This window comes from Opisthocomus hoazin, chromosome 4, assembly GCF_030867145.1.
Source record: "Opisthocomus hoazin isolate bOpiHoa1 chromosome 4, bOpiHoa1.hap1, whole genome shotgun sequence".
Lineage (NCBI taxonomy): Eukaryota > Metazoa > Chordata > Aves > Opisthocomiformes > Opisthocomidae > Opisthocomus > Opisthocomus hoazin.
The window spans coordinates 41,217,896-41,236,210 of record NC_134417.1 but is presented as its reverse complement, the minus strand read 5'-3'; the positions used below and the strand labels follow the sequence as shown (position 1 = coordinate 41,236,210).

The 18,315-nt window shown below is 41.5% G+C and overlaps 1 protein-coding gene across 3 annotated transcripts in view; it reads left to right on the top strand.

Moving 5' to 3' along the window:
• Positions 1-18,315, top strand: part of ELMO1 (engulfment and cell motility 1) — a 309,086-nt gene that overhangs the window by 281,371 nt on the left and 9,400 nt on the right. For all 3 annotated transcript variants that reach the window (XM_075418684.1, XM_075418683.1, XM_075418686.1), the window contains 3 exons: positions 4,444-4,556; positions 12,525-12,632; positions 16,286-16,368. In XM_075418684.1, coding sequence (XP_075274799.1) covers positions 4,444-4,556; positions 12,525-12,632; positions 16,286-16,368 — 304 coding nt within the window. The remainder of the gene's footprint in view (positions 1-4,443; positions 4,557-12,524; positions 12,633-16,285; positions 16,369-18,315) is intronic.

Sequence of the window (18,315 nt, the reverse complement as noted above, 5' to 3'; positions counted from 1 at the left end):
TTTAGTGGTTCAAAGCCGCTCAGTACTGCTAAGCTTGTCACCAAAGCTTCTCATTTTCCTGGCTTTCCCTATGAGTCAACTGTTTAAGTATGATACAGGTCAGCTATTTATATGCTCTCACACCATCGCCTAGCCTCGTGAAACTTGACAACGTCCTCTGCAAGCTCTTTATTTCCAGTGTCTCTCTGGCTAGTTGCTGCCACAGTGCAGAGTCTCCTTCCCCATCATGGAATGACTGAAACAGCCAAGAAAAATAGTTAAAAGCAGCTGAAGTGCTACCAGAGACCCGTTTCATGTTCAGGACAAAGGCTAAGCCTAAAAGCTATAAAGGCTAAGTAAATCGATAAGGTGTTTAAGCAATCACAACTGCATTTGCAGCGGTTTAACTCTATGCATTTGCATTTTGATTACATCCATGATCACTTATTCTTGACTGTGAAAAGAAACGGTTCTTTCATTTTCCCCTTGAATTCGATTCCCTGTCCTGAACTCTCAAGCTGCGTAGATGGCACAGTTGGTAGAAGTGCAGAATCACAGCCCCTTTGTACTGTGAGTGAAAAGAGCGATCGTGGCTGTGCTGTATATTTTAAAGCCTTGCAGATATGCTAAAAAAGATTGTGCACAATGGTGAATGTAAAGTCAGCAGGCCTTGTTTAATTCTGTGGGAGAATATGGCAATCAGTTGATGGTTTTCCCTACTTTGAACATGATAGAAGTCTTTCTTCTGATGTTCATTGAATGAAGCACGGCAGTTTTGAGTTTTCAAGCTGCTGCATGAGAGAAACTTCAGTGAAGTTGGATATGAATGTAAACTGGAAAGTGTTGCCTTAGATCCTCATAACTACAAGAACCTGGTTTTGCCAGGATTAATTTTTCTTTAAAGTTTCTTTTATGTGAGCATTGTTCTGTTACGTGGGATGAAGTTTTTTCAATTTCTGCTTTTGATTGGGGAAAATAAAAAGCCCTTCAGAACAGATTGAAGTCAAGATTCTGGGATTGCTGTTAATCATCCAAACTGCCATTCCACAATGAAATTATTAAGTATCACTGGTTCATTTTGAATGTCTGTAGAAGGTGTCTAGGAATCCTTTGGGCATGTAGAGGACCAGAGATCTCCTTGGCACGTTAAATGGCAACTGAGATGGGTTAATACTGCATAAAGATCTGATGTTCAAGTGAAGGCTTGCTGGTTAAAGGAGAGTTAATGTCAGCCAGGGAGCCATTGCTAAGTAACATCTGTGTGAAAACCAGCAACATACAGGGAAACAGAGGGAGAGATGTGGATGCTTTTTGGCATTGTATATTACAGATTTCTCTGCTGTGTTAGAAAGAGTCACTAATGCCTGCTCTGAATTTGTGAAGTGATTAGGCGAGGGCATCGCTATAAGCCGGAAAGATAAAAGGACAGAACACATGAAAGCAGTTCTGGGATTACTCTTCTGTTGTGTTGTAATGATTTAAATGTCTGTAATATGCCCTGTCATGGAAGGAAAACAGCTAACAAGAAAGAGTCTTAACTGTAATCTGGAAAGGTAAAAGCTGGGGACAGACGTAACTGGTGCTGAAGAAGAACTAGTATCATTTGAATAATTTAAAAATAATTTCTAATGTTTTTCAGATTTGCAGACAATTCAGGTCTGTTATTCTGAAAGCAAGTAACTGATGTCAGTATTGCCTGTAGTGCCAAGACCAGAGAGATGAGAATATTAGCCATCATATATATTACTCTGTGGTTCCCTCAACCCTTCTGTCTCGCCAGCCCGCTAACTTTTGCCATTCTTATGTGACAGGAACACAGTAGGAAACTAATAGTAGGGGCAACGGGCACAGACTGAAGCATAAGACGTTCCGTGTGAACATGAGGAAGCACTTCTTCCCTCTGAGGGTGACGGAGCACTGGAACAGGCTGCCTAGAGGGGTTGTGGAGTCTCCTTCTCTGGAGATATTGAAGACCCGCCTGGACAAGGTCCCGTGCAGACTGCTGTAGGTGACCCTGCTTTGGCAGGGGGGTTGGACTCAATGATCTCCAGAGGTCCCTTCCAATCCCTACCATTCTGTATTCTGTGAATAACAATTTTTAAAGCTGCTGTCTCCTTAGACTTTCCAAGTTTGTTCTCTCTCTCTTTGCAAGGCACAAACTGTTAAGCTGATGTCATCTGAACGACAGTAAATAAATTTTCACATAACGTATTTGCATTTATAATCTTCCTTTAGCTCATTGTTCTTGCTTGATTTTGAAGTTAGACAAGAGGACCTATTTCTTGTGCCGAGATTTTTTTCCTAACCCTCTTGTCTTCAGACACTGACCCTGAGGAACTGAACTCCCTTGCCTTCAGATGGCTTTCTGAAGGAAATATAGAGAAGCACATCTTTTGTTTAACTGTGTGCCATGGTTTGATTGTTCTGACACATTTCTGTCACCTTGAAGTGATGGAACAGAAAACTTGACAGTGAGGAGTGCTAAATGGCAGGATCACCTTGCAGAAATGTATCTGGAGTCACAGTATCTGAAAAATAGCTGAAAACCATACAAGTCAGAATAACCATGTGTTGGCATGAGCTGCTGAAGACAGTAAGTGCGGGTAACCGTGGCAAGGGATGGATGGACTTACGGAGTGTCACTAAAGTCCGAAGTCACTGAAGACTGTTTCTCTGTGGAGTTATGAGTTGTCTCTACAGCCTCTGTGTGTATGTATGGGGACTGTGCAACAGAAGAGCGTACTACCTCTGAGCTTCACGGTCGTGAGAGCAAATATATGCACATGCGTAGAGGGACTCCAGCACATCAGCAAAGAAGCAGATGATGTCCCTTCTTTCCTACCTCCCTTCTTCCTATGGAAAGTCTGCCTTAGACAGTGAAGTACTTCAGAAAGAATTACCTGTTTATTTTTGGGTTGGTTAAAAATCCTTCTCTTCCTCTGGTTTGTAAAGAATGGGGCTTTAGAGGGCAGAAGAGGGAATACTACAAGCAGTCAGATGTTAATGTGCTGGGTGACCCATTCGTTTTTGGGTTTTTTCGGTAGTGTGGTACAACTATGATGTCATGATATCTTTATCACCTATTTAATGACAACCATCCAATTTCGGAATTAAACTACCTAAATATGAAACTGATCTTTATACCAGTCTCGAATGTTTGAAATCAGTCTAGCTGGAGATTTAGTATGCAGCCTGGACTGCTGAGTAATCCACACTGTGTTTGGATACTGTTCTCCTCAGCCACTACTCCCAGCTCTTAGCTGAGGAATGGTGAAGCTCATCAGCTTGGTAAAGGCAAGACATTTGTTCAAGCACAGAATTCCTTTAATCACAGTATTTAACCATTCAGCATATTCCTATCTGAGTTCCCAATGAGAAAACAACAGTGCTTCAAAATTATCCTAAAGGACTAATAATACATTTGCAGAAGGTGGCCTGTTTCTATAGTTATGTTGCTTCCTTGATTTTTGACCAGCTAGATTTTCACAGCTTGTAAATATGCAGTGGGTTATGCATCAAGAACTCCAACCATTTTGTGAATACCTGAGGGAAAGATGGCATTTTTTGTTGAACAGCCTGGTCTTTCTAGCAGTGGACTTCCAGTGGTTTCAGTGGGGGTCTGGCAGATCAAAGGTATAGCACTGAAATGAATGTGGGAGTCAGCAGAGATTGGGCTCCCTAAGTTATCAAGAAAAGAGAAATTTTTGTTGTCTCTATGGGATACCACAGCTTTGCATCCTTTTGATGACAATTGCTGGAACATACTGCCAGACAGAATGATTTTTGGTATTACCTAATTTGCACAGCAATGCAAAATTATGGTTCTGACACACTTCATATTTTATAAATCCTCTACACATTCAGTTATTTTTTTAATCTTGCTAGGCTTGCTGTCGAGTTGATGTTTAAACCTGTCTTTTATGTATTCTTAATGAATCTAAGTGAAGATATAACTGATGAATTCAGACATCTGTGAATCCGTGTGATGGTGAATGAAATCAAACTTTAAATACTATGTGCATACGTTTTCTGCCTCGTTTGCCTAGTTCTTGACATGTTGAACTGTTATCAAAGTAGGATGTAGAAAATGGATTTTCTGAAGGATATATAATATTATTTCTAAATGCACTGTGGGTTTCTGCACTCCTGGGGAAGGGTGAGGTTTGATCCTTGAGCAGTCCCAAGTCATGGATTAGTCTTCCACCGAATTTTAATGATAACAAATTAATTGAGTGGCGTGGAATTAAGAACAAGCATATAGTGCTGGTCATTATTTTAGGTCATTGGCATTGCTTACTGTTTTTTATCATTGTTTGAAAATGTGTTTTAGCTTTCTGGTGTTGTCTTAAATAATAGTCCTAGCAAAGCATACCAGCAGAGGATCATGCAACAGAAGGTGACAGACCTCAAATGAGGATGGTCTTTGATTGAATTTGACAAGTGCCTACTTTCTCTCTTCCCAAGGGAACTAAAAGAGAAGATTCAGCCTGAGATCTTAGAACTGATCAAGCAGCAACGTCTCAATCGACTTGTGGAGGGCACCTGCTTTAGGAAACTCAACAGTAGACGTCGACAAGGTACAGCGCAGACTGCCTGGCCTGGCTTTTTGTTGTCACTTTTGTCTGAAAGTTGAGATGAGGAATACTACTTTTAGTGGCAAGGTCCTTGGTTGTAGTGCTGTCTTGACTGCCTTTACCAGGAGGCACCTGAAAGCATCTCCTAGTTGCAGTTGTTGTAGGATTTCCTGTGTTTCCCTGGAACTGATTTTGGCTTCATCACATAGATCATCTGGAACAAGTCCAGCATTTGACAAAATTCTCAAGCAGCAGTCTTGTACTCTGAACTGAGTATTTTGATTTCTGCCTGGATGTCCAGGCTTCTTCTTCGTCTCAAAACAAAACCACTTTCCTCTGCAGGAACAGCATGTGAAGCTTGGTATAGGCAGAATTTGAATCTCTGAGACTTGGATCACCTTTGTATATGTGATGAGTTCATTCTGCAGCCTTCCCTCTAGTACTGCCTGTCCTTGTTTCTTGTTATATATTACCATATACATTAAATATATTATGGTGTTTAAATATATTTTTAAAAAGCACTTAGATCAGTAATTTGTGTGCCTTCAGATGAATACTTGATTGGCATGAGAAGATTATTTTCCCAATCCTATGAGTCATTGCTCAGTGCTAGATTTATAGCTCATTTTGTACAGTTAAACTCTCTATGGTTCTCTTCCCCTCAGAGAGGTACGCTTCTTTCTCAGGACAAAATAACGGGAACATAGTGTAAATTCAGCAGATTAGTTAAAAGTTGTATCCAAAAATTTACCTTTAAAACTCCCATTTTGTGAGGATTCAGATTGTCGTTTGGGGGGTTGGACTAGATGACCCACAGAGGTCCCTTCCAGCCCCTAACATTCTGTGATTCTGCAATTCCGCTGTAAATGCAATACAGATTAGAAAGTTTCAAAAGCTAAGACCTGACAAAGATCAACTCTGAGACTTTCAGGTCAATTGGGGAAATCTACTTTCTTCACAGAGAAGTATCCCTGTGATGCCTCATTCCTTAGAAACAAGCAGGCAATTTTCCTTCATGTAGGGACGTTAATTTGGAAAATTTCAAAGCTTTTATGAAAGGGTTGAGTTGCAGAAAAATGTGATGCAGCTTTAAATCCTGTCTGTCAAGCATACAAACACCAATGAAGCCCACTGCATGGGGTTTAGGGAAAGAGCGTTAATATTCCACTGTGACATTCTATACAGATTTAATAGGGAAGCACAATACATGTTTTCCTTTCAGCAGCATGTTCACGGAGTGAAAGTAGCTAAAGTAATGCATAATTTGGTTTGGCTATCAGCAGTGAGGGTTGTTTATTCTATTCTTCTCAGAGACTTAATCCAAATGACTGAAATTCTAGGGAAGGAGCAGGGTTTTTGTGGCAAACCTACTTTTGGCAGATTTCCAAGAGGAAGATAGACTGTTTATTTTGTCTTAAACTGTTGTTAATTCATAATTTATAGTATCAAAAGCTTTAGGGGGTATGAATTGGTTCAACTTATATGACTTGAACTGAATGTAAAAAACCTATTTAAAAAAAAAAAAGATGAGTGTAATCTTCTGGTCCACAGTTGAGAAGGTTGCTATGTGTCCCTCAGAGTGAGTTGCACAGGCCACCAGATTAATTGTTTTGATGTTATATTTATACAGGGCCAAAAAAAGTTCATGAGTGAAACACGTAACCATGCCTCAAAAGAACTATCTTCTCTGAAAGATGTTGGGTTTTATCAGATACAAGCCAGTTTAGAAGGACATGTTTCCAGATGCCCTTAAGAGTTGTGTGTGCTTTATGTTAGACTCCCTGTATTCCCTGAAAGAGAGGTGTAAGTCATCCCCCTGGGAGGGAAGGAGAAGACACAGCCATTACAGAAGATGATGATGCATGAGGCTGCCAGGACTAAACTGAGTAAGATCTAACGCCGTGCATTCTAATGAAGCAGAGTATGATTTGTAAACACAAGCTTGTTTGGTGTATAAGCTATTCAACTGGCGTCCTTTTTTAGATGCGTACAATGCCTGGCACAGTCTAAATAGCAAATAGTGGCAGCTGGCACAAAGCAGAAGTTCTCTTGAAATCAACCTTTGTCCGTTGGGTGTCCTGTACCCCAAGCAGAGTAAGCTGTAAGACCAGGGCTGTCATGATGTCAGGAACTACGGGATGAAGTGAATGGAGGACCAGAGGTTTAGCTAGTGATACGGAACATCGAGACAGTCAAGCTTTCAGACAATTCCTCTGAATGTCCTGATAAAAATAGTACAAGTCCCAAATTCCCGAGTATTTCTTCTGTTAGCCTTACCCCACCTCCCCATCTCCTCTCCCCCAACCCACCTCTGTGTACATGTGACCTGTGCTGCCCAGGGGTTCAGGAGCCCCGTCACCTTCCCGCTGCTCCACATGAATTCACTTGCCATGGAGCATTACCAAGGCCCTCCAAGGGCTGTGGTCCATCCAAGTTGATGTGGAGCTGGAACAGAAATGGGGAGTACTCTGAGGCATCACAGTTTGCCTGTTACGTGGCAACCTTACTTGTAACAGTAGTAAGATCAGGTAGGTGTTTTGCTTTAGTATGCATACTGTTTCTTTTACCTTTCCTATGATTCTTTTTTCCCTTGAGACAATCCTGGAATGAATGTCACAAATCTAGAGATTGTACAAGAACAACCTGAACACGCTCTAAACAGGCGAAGCTGAAACCATTGATTTGCCCATTTGAAAAATAATTAACAGGCATTATGCCATGATAAAGACTCCAGAGCAAACTTCTTTTAAGTCTGTTGTTTGAATGTGTGGTAGGACACACATGATTAGTCACAGTAAATTGGAAAAACTGACTTACAAAAAAAGGAGCAGGGAGTTTACAGCCTCTTACAGCCTTTTGAGAAGAGGTGAAACGCTTTCATATATACTTGGCATTGGAAAGCCTCCAATCCAACAGGTGATTCATTTGGGGGGGTGCTGAAGATTAAGCTGTGAGGGGTATCTGTAATCAGATATCTGCCTTTTGTATTTCTGCACAGGATTATCCTACCAGCAGGATCTCTGTAGCCGAAATTCAGAAATACCATTGTTGTCCCAGCGGGATCCTTAGCACTTTCAAAGAATACATGGCCTTTCCCTTGCAAGGTTTCGCAGGAGAACTGCAGCACTAACTCCCGTTTTTATTAAGCATTCTTAATCGGTTGGAAATGAAACAGCAAAATCTAGCCTGCCCTTCTAGTCATTGTTCAACAGCAGATCATGAAGCTCTGCAAATCCCCGCTTTGTTCATTGACCGTGGACATCAGCTGATAGATAGATCTCTTCAGCTTTCTCCTTTCTTAGTTAATTCCTAAAGGAAAGGGGAGAAGACTAAAGTGAAAGCCTGCAACGCACTTTACAACCCCAGAAGTTATTATTTCCAGTAGAGCTAAGTAGCAGATAAAGGCATTTTATTGAGGATAATAGATACTTCTGATGCTGTCATCCAGTACATTTGTAGTTTATGTTGCTGGGTGCACTCTTGGAAATAAATTCCCTTTTTAGCTTTATAAAGATTATAGAGAAATTGCGTGTTATTGAAGTGGTTTTGCAGCCAAAGGTGAGGTTTCTTGAGCAGTCATTTTGGGAAGGGAAAGGAAACCTGGTGATACACGCCGTTAAATTAAAAACACAAGGCACCATGGAAGTAACCTGGAAGGGGAAAGCTTACATTAGAATAAAAAGTCAAGTGAAGACAGGTTTTCCATCTCTTGCTAGGATAAGTAGCTGACACTTCTGAACAAGAACACACTCTTTGCCTTTTTCTGCTGAGCCATCTTTAGTGCTGCTACTCCATGCCACCCTCCGTAGTCCCATAAAAAATAATATTCTGTGAGCGAGTGACTTGCTCGGAGCAACCAGTTAACCAAAGATTCCTCCAGCAGTGCCACGGGTCAACTAATCACCAGTCATTTTGCGGGGTTTGCTGGCTTTCATCTAAGCAGTTGAGACCAATTAGAGTGAAAGTCTGTCACTACGGTAGCAGCTTAGAGAAACACAACACAATGAAAGAAAAAAGGTGAGTTTGTGTACATATATTTAAAATCTACACAAGTATGTGTGTTTTTACTGATGCATTTAGAAGTATGTTTCTGTTGGTAGATCCATGAGGAAGATCTTTGAACAAAAAACTTCTTTACTAATCTGGAGCGTAACTTGGGATAAAATACATACTTTCAGACTTTTGTCCGTGAATATCTGGGCTATTTTCTTCCCAGATTCTAACTATAGAGCACTTCTGTACTAACCACAGCACTCCTTTACCTAGGATAGCATTGTTAAGGGCATATGAGTCATTGGCCATTAATGCACTTGGAAACACACTATGTGAATGGCCAAGCACTCTGTAGCCCATCAGCAAAATGTTCTGTGCCCAACTATTTGGTCACAGTTTTGAATATTACTCTTCTAGCCAAATTGTAGCTGATTTTGTCATTTGGGATTTTTTTTTAACCTCATTTATAAGCTTTAATGATGGGCTGCGATATATTTAACGCTCTGGCTGCTCTAGCAATTGTCTGAAAATCAGTACCATTTGTTTGAAACTTTTTCAGGTGAAAAAAAGGAATGATTAATTTGGTTTCCCAAAGAAGAATCTCTAGCACCTTCATTTGATTGCATCAATGGTCAGTGAGCTAAAAAACATAAGGACTCGCCAGAAAGCGTAAATGATGTAGTGTCTGAAAACTGCGATGAAATCACAAGCCCACATCATCTCTAAAGACTTTGTGGCTAGGGACTGCCCTCCCTACGGTTGCGTGCTCTGAGGAGGAGTTTCACAAAGGCAGGTGTAGTAACACCAGATACAAAATAAGAGTTGTAGCTCCTAGAAGGGACTTCGGCTTTGGGGCAAATTCATAAGACTGGCCCTAAAACCAGAATAAACTCCACTCCTTGCTGAAGCGGCCGTTGCCCGCTCCAGCTGTGCGCATACACACAGGTCTGCCAGCTGCGGAGTACAGGGCCTATTGAGAAATGCCTGTCCCTTCTTTAAAGCCTCTTATGGCACTTCAGCCCTGCAGAGTTGGGTTTTAAGAGCTCTGGAGGGTGTGTACAGTAGTTCTTCGTTGTTTTATAAACCCTACTTTCTAATCATGGTAGAAAAGAGCTTTTTCCTTTGCTTATTTTTTTTATCAATTTAGAGCTGAGAGTAAACTCTGACCACTTCCCACATGCTGTTTTGTGATTAAGGTTTCTTCATCCTTTTGTCAGTGGAAGCAATTTTATACAATTCTTATTTTGATTTCAGCATTATTTTATACACCACTTTTTAATAAACTTGTGTTCAGCACCTGCAGTACAGTGAAATAACATGTGTCCTGTTTAAAACTGTTGCCCTGCAAGGCACTGAGATCTTGCCTAAGTGGGACGTTTTCTGATAAACTGCTTGTAATGTCATGTACAGCTGAAAAAACCACCCCACCTGGTAAGACTGAGGTGGTTGTAGAAGCAAGGGTTACCTCCCATCACTAACATGTTGATCACCCTCCTCAGCCTGTCTGGTGCGGTTGTTTAGCGGCTGCAGCTGAGGGAACCTCGTTAGCTCCATTTGTACTTTTCATTTAAGGGTTTTCCCCTTGACTGCAAAGCTGTGGCACGATGGCAGTTACTAGTGAGCCCACAGGAGAATCGCAGCGGGCATGCTTCAGTGGCTGTTAGTTCTTTAATTAACCTTGGATTATGGGGAATGGCTGTAAAAGGCTCCACAAGCCTTCAGAGCTAGGGTTTCTTCCCATAAAACCACCCCTTCCTAAAAATGAAGTAAGAGTTGTCACTGAGGGGTTTTGCACTCTTTTATTGGAACAGGGCGTTGAAACAGGATCAAGGTTACGAAAACAGTATAACCCCTAGGAGGTTAAGGAGCCAAACTTCATTCATTGAGACCATTGAGAAGGTAGTGAGACTGGAATCATTAAGGTTGGAAACCATGTTGGCTTTTATTAGGAAAATATTATTGTTTTAATCGTAGAGTTGGAAAGGCACATTCCTTTGTACAGCTGAATGAACAATGAGGTTGCATTTACAGCTAGACATGAAAACTATGCTACAGTTACTAGAGGCTTTCTTCAGGTAGGCAAGGGGCATGATGGTCCACCATCAGATTCAATGGAGTGTATGATTTAAGCATCAGGTTTTGGTATGGTTCTGGTAGAGTTCCCTGTAAAAGCTACGAATCTAGGTAAGTTTCGCACACATCCCGAGACACACAAACTGTCTGACGAGTTGTGTGTGTGCTTTCCAGATGAGAGTCTACTGGATGAGGGGTCCTGCTTGCTCTGCTTTCAAATCCCTACTAAAGCTTTGCAAGTGGGATTTTCCTCTTGACCCCGGACTGTGCAATGTTGAATGCAGTGCTTACAGTCAAGGGATGCTTATATTTCAGCAGCTCTTCTTGTGTGCATAACAAAATCATAATCTCAGGCTCTCTACCGTGGATCTTTCAATATTGTGCATGCCTGTGAAGTAGATAACCAGAATCTTGTCCACTGCAGTTTTTGAGCCCTTGACAGAGGTTTGTAAGGTCTTTTGAAACCTTTCTGTAGAAGGGGCTGCATGCTCAGAAAAAGGTTTGAAGTGTGTGGGTTTTTTCCCCCAAGCATTTTAACCCACCATGACAAAGGAATTTGAAAGGTCATGTGGAAGCCCACTTTCGCCACTCAAAGCTGAATTGCCTTTCTCTGTGTTTCATTGCATTGTGTTTTAAATGGCTGGCCGAGAGACAGGAGAGCATCCTGTAGAAAGAAGTTGGGTCCATGAAGCCAATAGTTTAGTAACAGAGCCAAGAAGTCCTTCCTTTGCTAACACCCCAAATGAGCTCACATATGTTGGCTCTGGTGGTTCTACAGCTCCTCTGATGTTTTATCCAAACCGTGGCTCTGTTCGCTCCCAGCGATGGCAGCACCGCAAGGATGTGGCAAGGCTGACGTTTCCCCTAAACTGTCCCTTAGGCTGCTGCTTGGCACAGCGTCGATGCTGCCAGCAACGAGAGAAGCCCTCTGCCCTCTCCACTGGCGTTTTAACATCTAGCTTTGCTCTGAGCTTTTGGAGATTTAGAACTTGGATGTAACAAGATTGTGTTTTTGACAGCTTAACATTATGTGATCTATTTATTAAATAGAAAGTGCTCTGACAAGGAAGGGTAACATTGTCTTTGCCATTTCAGAAAGGGAACTGGGAAGCAGAACCCTCTCGCTAGGCAGCGTGGTGGCCCGACTCTGCAAAGCTGATGTTCTTCATGGGAGCAGATTTTAACAAATGCTGTTAAAGGGAATTATATCCTGCGAAGCAGGCGTTGGCAGGACATGTAAATATACATCTCCTAGGAAGGGCTAAAATGCAAACTGGAGTGTGACTGCATGGTCACACGTATATTTTTGACCATGCAAAGCACTGGGTTATCTGCAGGACAAGGGAGTTAACGTCTGCTTTTTAATCTTTGCGTATTTGTTATGTCCAGTCCCTCCATAAATATGGGGGTGTTCTCCCAGGTCTATAAAAAGACATGAGTCATAATTTTCATAAGGTATGGGATATTTCAAATATATCAGTTTTTGGGTGTCCCACACAAGACAGCTGGCAGGGCTTAATTTTCACACAGTGGGTGCGAAAAATGAAGCTTTTATGGGTACGTTAAAGTTACCCACTCAAGGCAGTGGTTACCTTGCCAGGCTTCTGTCTATGAGGGTATATAATATAGTGTAGAACTAAGTCAGTTGTTTCTTGCTAATATTCATTTTTGGAGCCAGTGACTAAATCAATAAAAAAATGGTAGATGAACACCAGCTTCATTTAATCAAGTAAAATTACTGAGAGAACTCACTGCCCTACTTTCCATACACCCCACACACTCCTCCATCTGAAAGAAAAAAGTCCTTTCCTGGAGTGCGTCATTTGAGTAAGCTTTCCTCTTGTGCTATAGGTAATGCTGATGAAGATACGTTAGTGACCTGGTTTAATGCCTTTATTTTGACAGACAAATTTTGGTATTGTCGACTTTCACCTAATCACAAGGTCTTGCACTACGGAGACTTGGAAGAAAGTCCCCAGGGAGAAGTCCCCCATGATTCCTTGCAAGATAAATGTAAGTCATGCACAAAGATTGTGCTACTTTGCTTCTTTCATGCTAGTTTCTCTTTATAAGTTGTAGTAGGTTTCTCTTAACACAGGGCATTACCATCAGCTCCGTTTATGGAGACAGAAAGCAGAGGACACTTCCTCCTGAATTCAGGCACTACCCTCCTGCATTTGTCAAGCGTGTATGAGGGCTGAGCTCAGCATTCCAATGAGTTTATAACTTAATTCAGCTTAGAAATGTCATGCCTTTCATGGAGAAGAACACAGTTTATTTTCATTGTTCATCTAACTGCAGATGTCAAATAAAAATACTTCGGCATATTCAGAAGCGGTTCCTGTCCACAGAGACAGATGTTTCTTCTGTGGCAAACAGTCTAGTGACTGGAGGAGAAATCTGTGGCAGGCAGAGGTCTTTATCATTATTGTGGGGAGTGGATTTAAAGACGACACATTGCTGTGAACAGTATTGAGAGGACCTCACCATTACTGTGTACCCAGCTGGGAGAGGACATGCCTCTGTGACGACTCCTACCAGGAGATTTACTGTTGGGTTTTTTTTATGGATAAAAGTAATTTTTGAGCCCTTCAGAAAAACCATACTCTCCTGGTAATGTGTCCTTTGTCCCTCAACATGAGTTGTGGAGGTTTAACCTGCCATCCTGGGGAAGTTTTTTATGGTCACGGAAATAATGACCAGTGTAGTTCTGTCACCAGAAATTTACTTCAATAAGGAATCATTTCTTTTTGTTCTTTTCCGAACGTCCGTTAGTAATCAGTGCCATACTTGGCATTATCAAATTAGACATGCTTGTGCAAGTAGTTCAGTTGGTAGCTCCACTTCTTTCACAGAATGGCAGAAAGACATAATTTTTTAGAAGCTGGAAATTTTTCCAGCCTGAAAATTGAGAAAGGAGAAAATCAGTGATTTAGACTTTCCTGTGTATTAGTAAAACAAAGAAATGTTTCTCTTTTCTGCTCCCGCAGCCTGTCTCCAGGCAGCACCTTTTAAAATTTCAGAGAGCTCCCAGACGCAGTCCGGGAGGGAAAGAGGAAGAGCTTGTCTGACTCTGATGCTGGAGCCCTGGCAGTTTGCAGTCACGTTCCCTCGTTTTCATCGCCTTACCGATTGTCTCAAGGATGTTTCACGCTCTTACTGCAGTCTTGGCAGAGAGTAGGACAGGGGCTCACATCGCTGCGTTGGCACTGGAAGAGGCTGTTTTTCTGGAAGAGGCTTAGAGAAATAGCCCTTGAATGTTACAGTACCGTCAGAATGACAGAAGAAGAATGAAGGTCATGCTTGAAGTGCAGGCACAGTTATGAGACCAGCAGTTCCCAGATTTGTTTGCTCTGAGCACGCTTCCTTGCTCAGACCCCTGACCCTGACTGCAGGCTTCATCTTGTATTTGCATTTCCCGTAGGCTCTTGCACCTACTCGAGAGTCTCAGGATCCCATGGGGACAGAAGGCTCCTACTTTAGAAACCACTGGGCGAGACCCACATGTTCTCTGTGCTCTGGCAGAGCAGATACTGGTGCAGTTTGAGAAAGATACGGTTATTTCATTAATATCTTCGGTTTTCAGGCTATGAAGGATATAAGATTTACCACAGTGCCACCCACATTAGAGTTTAATTAAACAGAGTTGAGAATATTGCAAGATACAAGATTATAAAGCGGCACCGTTTTTGAAATGTGTCAGGCCAAACTGGTTTGGGAATTTTACAGAACATTTTTCCAGAAATATGCTGGTGTTCTTTGGATAGACTTACATTGAATTTTGAGCTTTTAAGGTCTGAATATGATGACCAGATTGTCAGCATTTGGGAGCAGGTCAACAGATGAAAGAGAACAGGTGGGTAAGAAAATGGAGGACCTAGAGAAGCAGCGTAGGGCATTTTGTGTACTCCTTGCCAAGCTTGAATAGCTAGTGTCTCTCTCAAAAAAAAAAAAAAAATATTGGGGTTTTTAACCTTTTCACTTCTGTGAATGTCACCCCTTGCTGCAGGCTGGCAGAGTCAACAAGCTGTGCAGGCTCCAGCTGGGACAGAAAGCAGCTGCCCTCTTTCTCAGGGCTTTATCTGTTGTGAGCACATCACATCTGTGCTCGCACCCTCCAGCATCTTGTAGTCAGCTTCTGATACCATTTGAAGCCTTTGATTCTATTTTTCCAAAGCAAGGAATAGGCCAAGTTCCAGATAAATAAAGATCAGGATGTCACATCAGTCTGTGATCTCCCATAGTAACTGCGTTCCAGATCACAGAGATCAAGCGTATGAAAGCTGGAGACAAGCCTTGTTGATTGAGAGATACAACTTGAGAAAACCCTACCTTATGCAAACAGAGAAATTGTTTTTCTGGGCATCTTCAGCAAATGGCAGGATCTCTTTCTTCTTAAGAAGACCTTTCTACCATACTTGCAGTCAAATATCACCTTTACTTCCCAGTTTGTCCTAGCTTGCACTCTCCTCTCAAAAATGATATCTCTTCTTGACCAAAAAGTAGATTAGTGTTGGAGACATCAAAAGCCAGCGTGGCCACAGCATGAAATGCTGAGACTAAAGGCGGAAGAGGTTGAGTAGTGAAGGGCCAAAGAACTTCCATTTCTTTTAGTCTTCCATGCAGAGAAAGTCCTTTAAAAATGTCTGTTACATCCCATGCTATCCATTTGAGCATAGTGCTGAGGTAATCTGTAATAAACTACATAGTGTTGCTGTACCCAGTAGAAAAGAAGATGCGTTTCTCCTCTCCGCTATTCCCATTAGAGTTTCTAAAGAACTGGGCAGTAACAGACTTCCATATTATTTTGCTGTTCTATATATGTGATGTTTTTCCGCAACCGCAAGGATAGTGAATAATTTATAGATTGTAGAAACTGCCACTCACTGACCATATTGTATTGTGGAGCATATAGATTCTCCGTCATGTAATTACCGTGGGAAAACTGACTTCCACTTGAAACTCAGAGGAATTTATCTTTGTGTTTTAGTGACCTCACTCTGTGAGTGAGTCTGAGTGGCAGAAACTTCCAATAGTTTTTTCTTACCTTTCCCCTCCCCCCTCCCCCAAATGATCTCTGATCATTTCACATTTTAAAGCAATTGGAATGGGTCATCATAAGCCTTACTAGTCCTTATTCCTGTTAATACCAGAAAGCGACTAAGCTGCTGATGGGAGTGAAATAAAAAACTGTTTGAAAAATTCATACAGGCATTAACATAAGGACAACAGCATTGAGTGAGGTCAAGGTCCAACTCGCTCAGCATCCTCTCTCCAGCAGAGACTTTAGCTGGATGCCTAGGTCAGAGCAACAACAGGGCAGGCATATTACATTAGTAAGGCAGAAAATTCTAGATACTCATGTACACAGGAAAACTGTCCAGACACAGGTAGACATCCATATGAAGCACTCGTACCCAAAGTAATCTCAACAGGCAAGAAAATCATACTCAGATTTTTATTCAGATGCCTGCAATTTTGTCAAGACTCACTCATTCCTATTTTAGTTGTTTTCTTCCAGTTTTCTTTCTTACAACAGGCTGGAAATAGCAAAGGATGTGGCAATTTTAGCACATTAGTCTTGCTGCTTTATAGACTCTGTAGCTTTTACACACCTTGGTTATAACGCATTTTCTGGTTTTTGCTTTTGTTTCTTTTTAATGCAGTGCCAGTGGCAGATATAAAAGCTGTTGTGACTGGGAAGGACTGCCCTCACATGAAGGAGAAAGGAGCTCTTAAACAAAACAAGGTATGGTTCTCAAATTGTTACGAACGCGCACCCTGCAGAATACAAAGCTTGTCAACTCGACCTTCCCTGAAGTAATAGAGGTATTTTTCATTCCAGCCTGCCACCTTTCTGTGTATGCACATACACTTTGTTTTCACCTCAGATCATTTGACTTAAATTATTAGGACAGCCTACCCTCCTTTACTCAGATTTCGTGGCAGTTGTGCTTTGTGATGTGCCCAGAGCACATTAGGGTCATCTTTAGCAGTGATGTCGTCTACCTCTAAAGCAAAGCAGTTTTGACTGCTGCTGCAGAACAGAGCAGCAATGACTGTTGGTACCTACTCCTGTATTGTCTCTGAGAAAGAAGTAGTTTGTTCCAGCTGTATTCTCTGATGAGTTCACGTTCAGTTAACACTGGCACATGCCAAAATTGCAATTAATGTCTAGCTGATGATAACTTCAGGTCCAGTCAGGTAGAAAAATAACTGCCAGAAAAAGGATGTAAGGTGAATGCTAGGCAATTAATGAGGTGTGTAAGGATATGTTGTTCAGCAGCGCATTTGGGAAAAAATTTGTAGGAGACAGTGGTCAGCTTCAATTAGATTAATGCTGCCTTTCAGATTTTCAGATCAAGAGCTGTGAACTGACAGTAGGACTCAAATTGTGCCAGAATCTTGCAGAGTTTCTGTCAGTAAGAATTGCCACCACAGCAAGAAGAAATTGAGTTACTAGCAAAGTCTGACATCTTTAGTGGTAAAAGGTCTTCATCCCATGTCCTATGAGATATGTTCATAAGGTTTCCATCGGTCATGCTGTCTGACCTTACGAGCAGGAGTGATACTCCAACAATGTTCAGTCTGACCTAGAACCACGCCCTGAGGTCTGGGAACCAGATCAGAGGATTTCAAGCAGAATTTGTAGTTACCTGAAACTGAGAAATTTTCAGTCCAACTCCAAAGATATTTTGATGCACAGAACAGTAAAGTTAAGAGTTCCTGCTTCAGCACTTTAAAATACATGTGTTTAGTGTTCAGTTAAATACTGGAAAAAAACAGTTCTGATGGGAGCTATAGAAAATGAAAAGGCACTGTCAAAAACACATCACACGACTGTTGCGGCTTCATAGCTGCAACTTTTCTTTCCGTAACTATACGCGGAGCATCTCAATTATTCTTTGCATGTGTTTCCCATACACATGAGTTGCTGTAAGTCTGTCATGATACCATCATCTCCTTTCAGAATCATCTTTATATGGTTGGAAATGGTAAAGTCAAGCCAAGCGAGGTAAAAAAATCCCAGGAGCATATTTGCTAGTTGATTTTCTGAATCAGGACACTAACACACACCTGCACACGATAGATTGCATACAACTCTTACCTCGTGTTACAGCTGAACCATCAACAGCATTTGGCTGGAGCATTTGTATAATGCATATAAAATATTTTTAGCGCTTCCTTGTCTCAGCACTCATATGTCCTACAAAAAGGAAAGATGAGAAGAAGGAAAGCAGTGGGTGGCAGTGATGGAAGTGTGTCATCTTTATGGAGCAGTAATGTCTAGATAGTATTTAATGCTAGATGGCAGTGCTGCAGATCGGTTTGTCCTCAGGTATCAGCATCGCTCCATTTTCTCGCGTAAAATTGCTTTGGACTGGCATAAAGTTGCTAGCTGAGAGTGAAGATCAGGAGTTGGTAGGTGGCGTGGCTGCATCTGTGGTTGGAGTATTCCATTTGTGACCCAGGCAATAATAATTTTTATGGTTTTACTACTTCTGGTGTGGTGTTTTGCTGTTGGGGGTTTTTAATTATTTTTTTCCTCAATTCCTTTTTTCTTTCCCTGGGAATCACAGAGTTTGTGAAATTAGTTGTCATCCCAATCAAATTGCCATGTGCAATATTGCAGCTGCCCAGCTGACATCATAGGAATAACACATCGTTGTTAAAATTAAAAAAAAAGAAAATACAA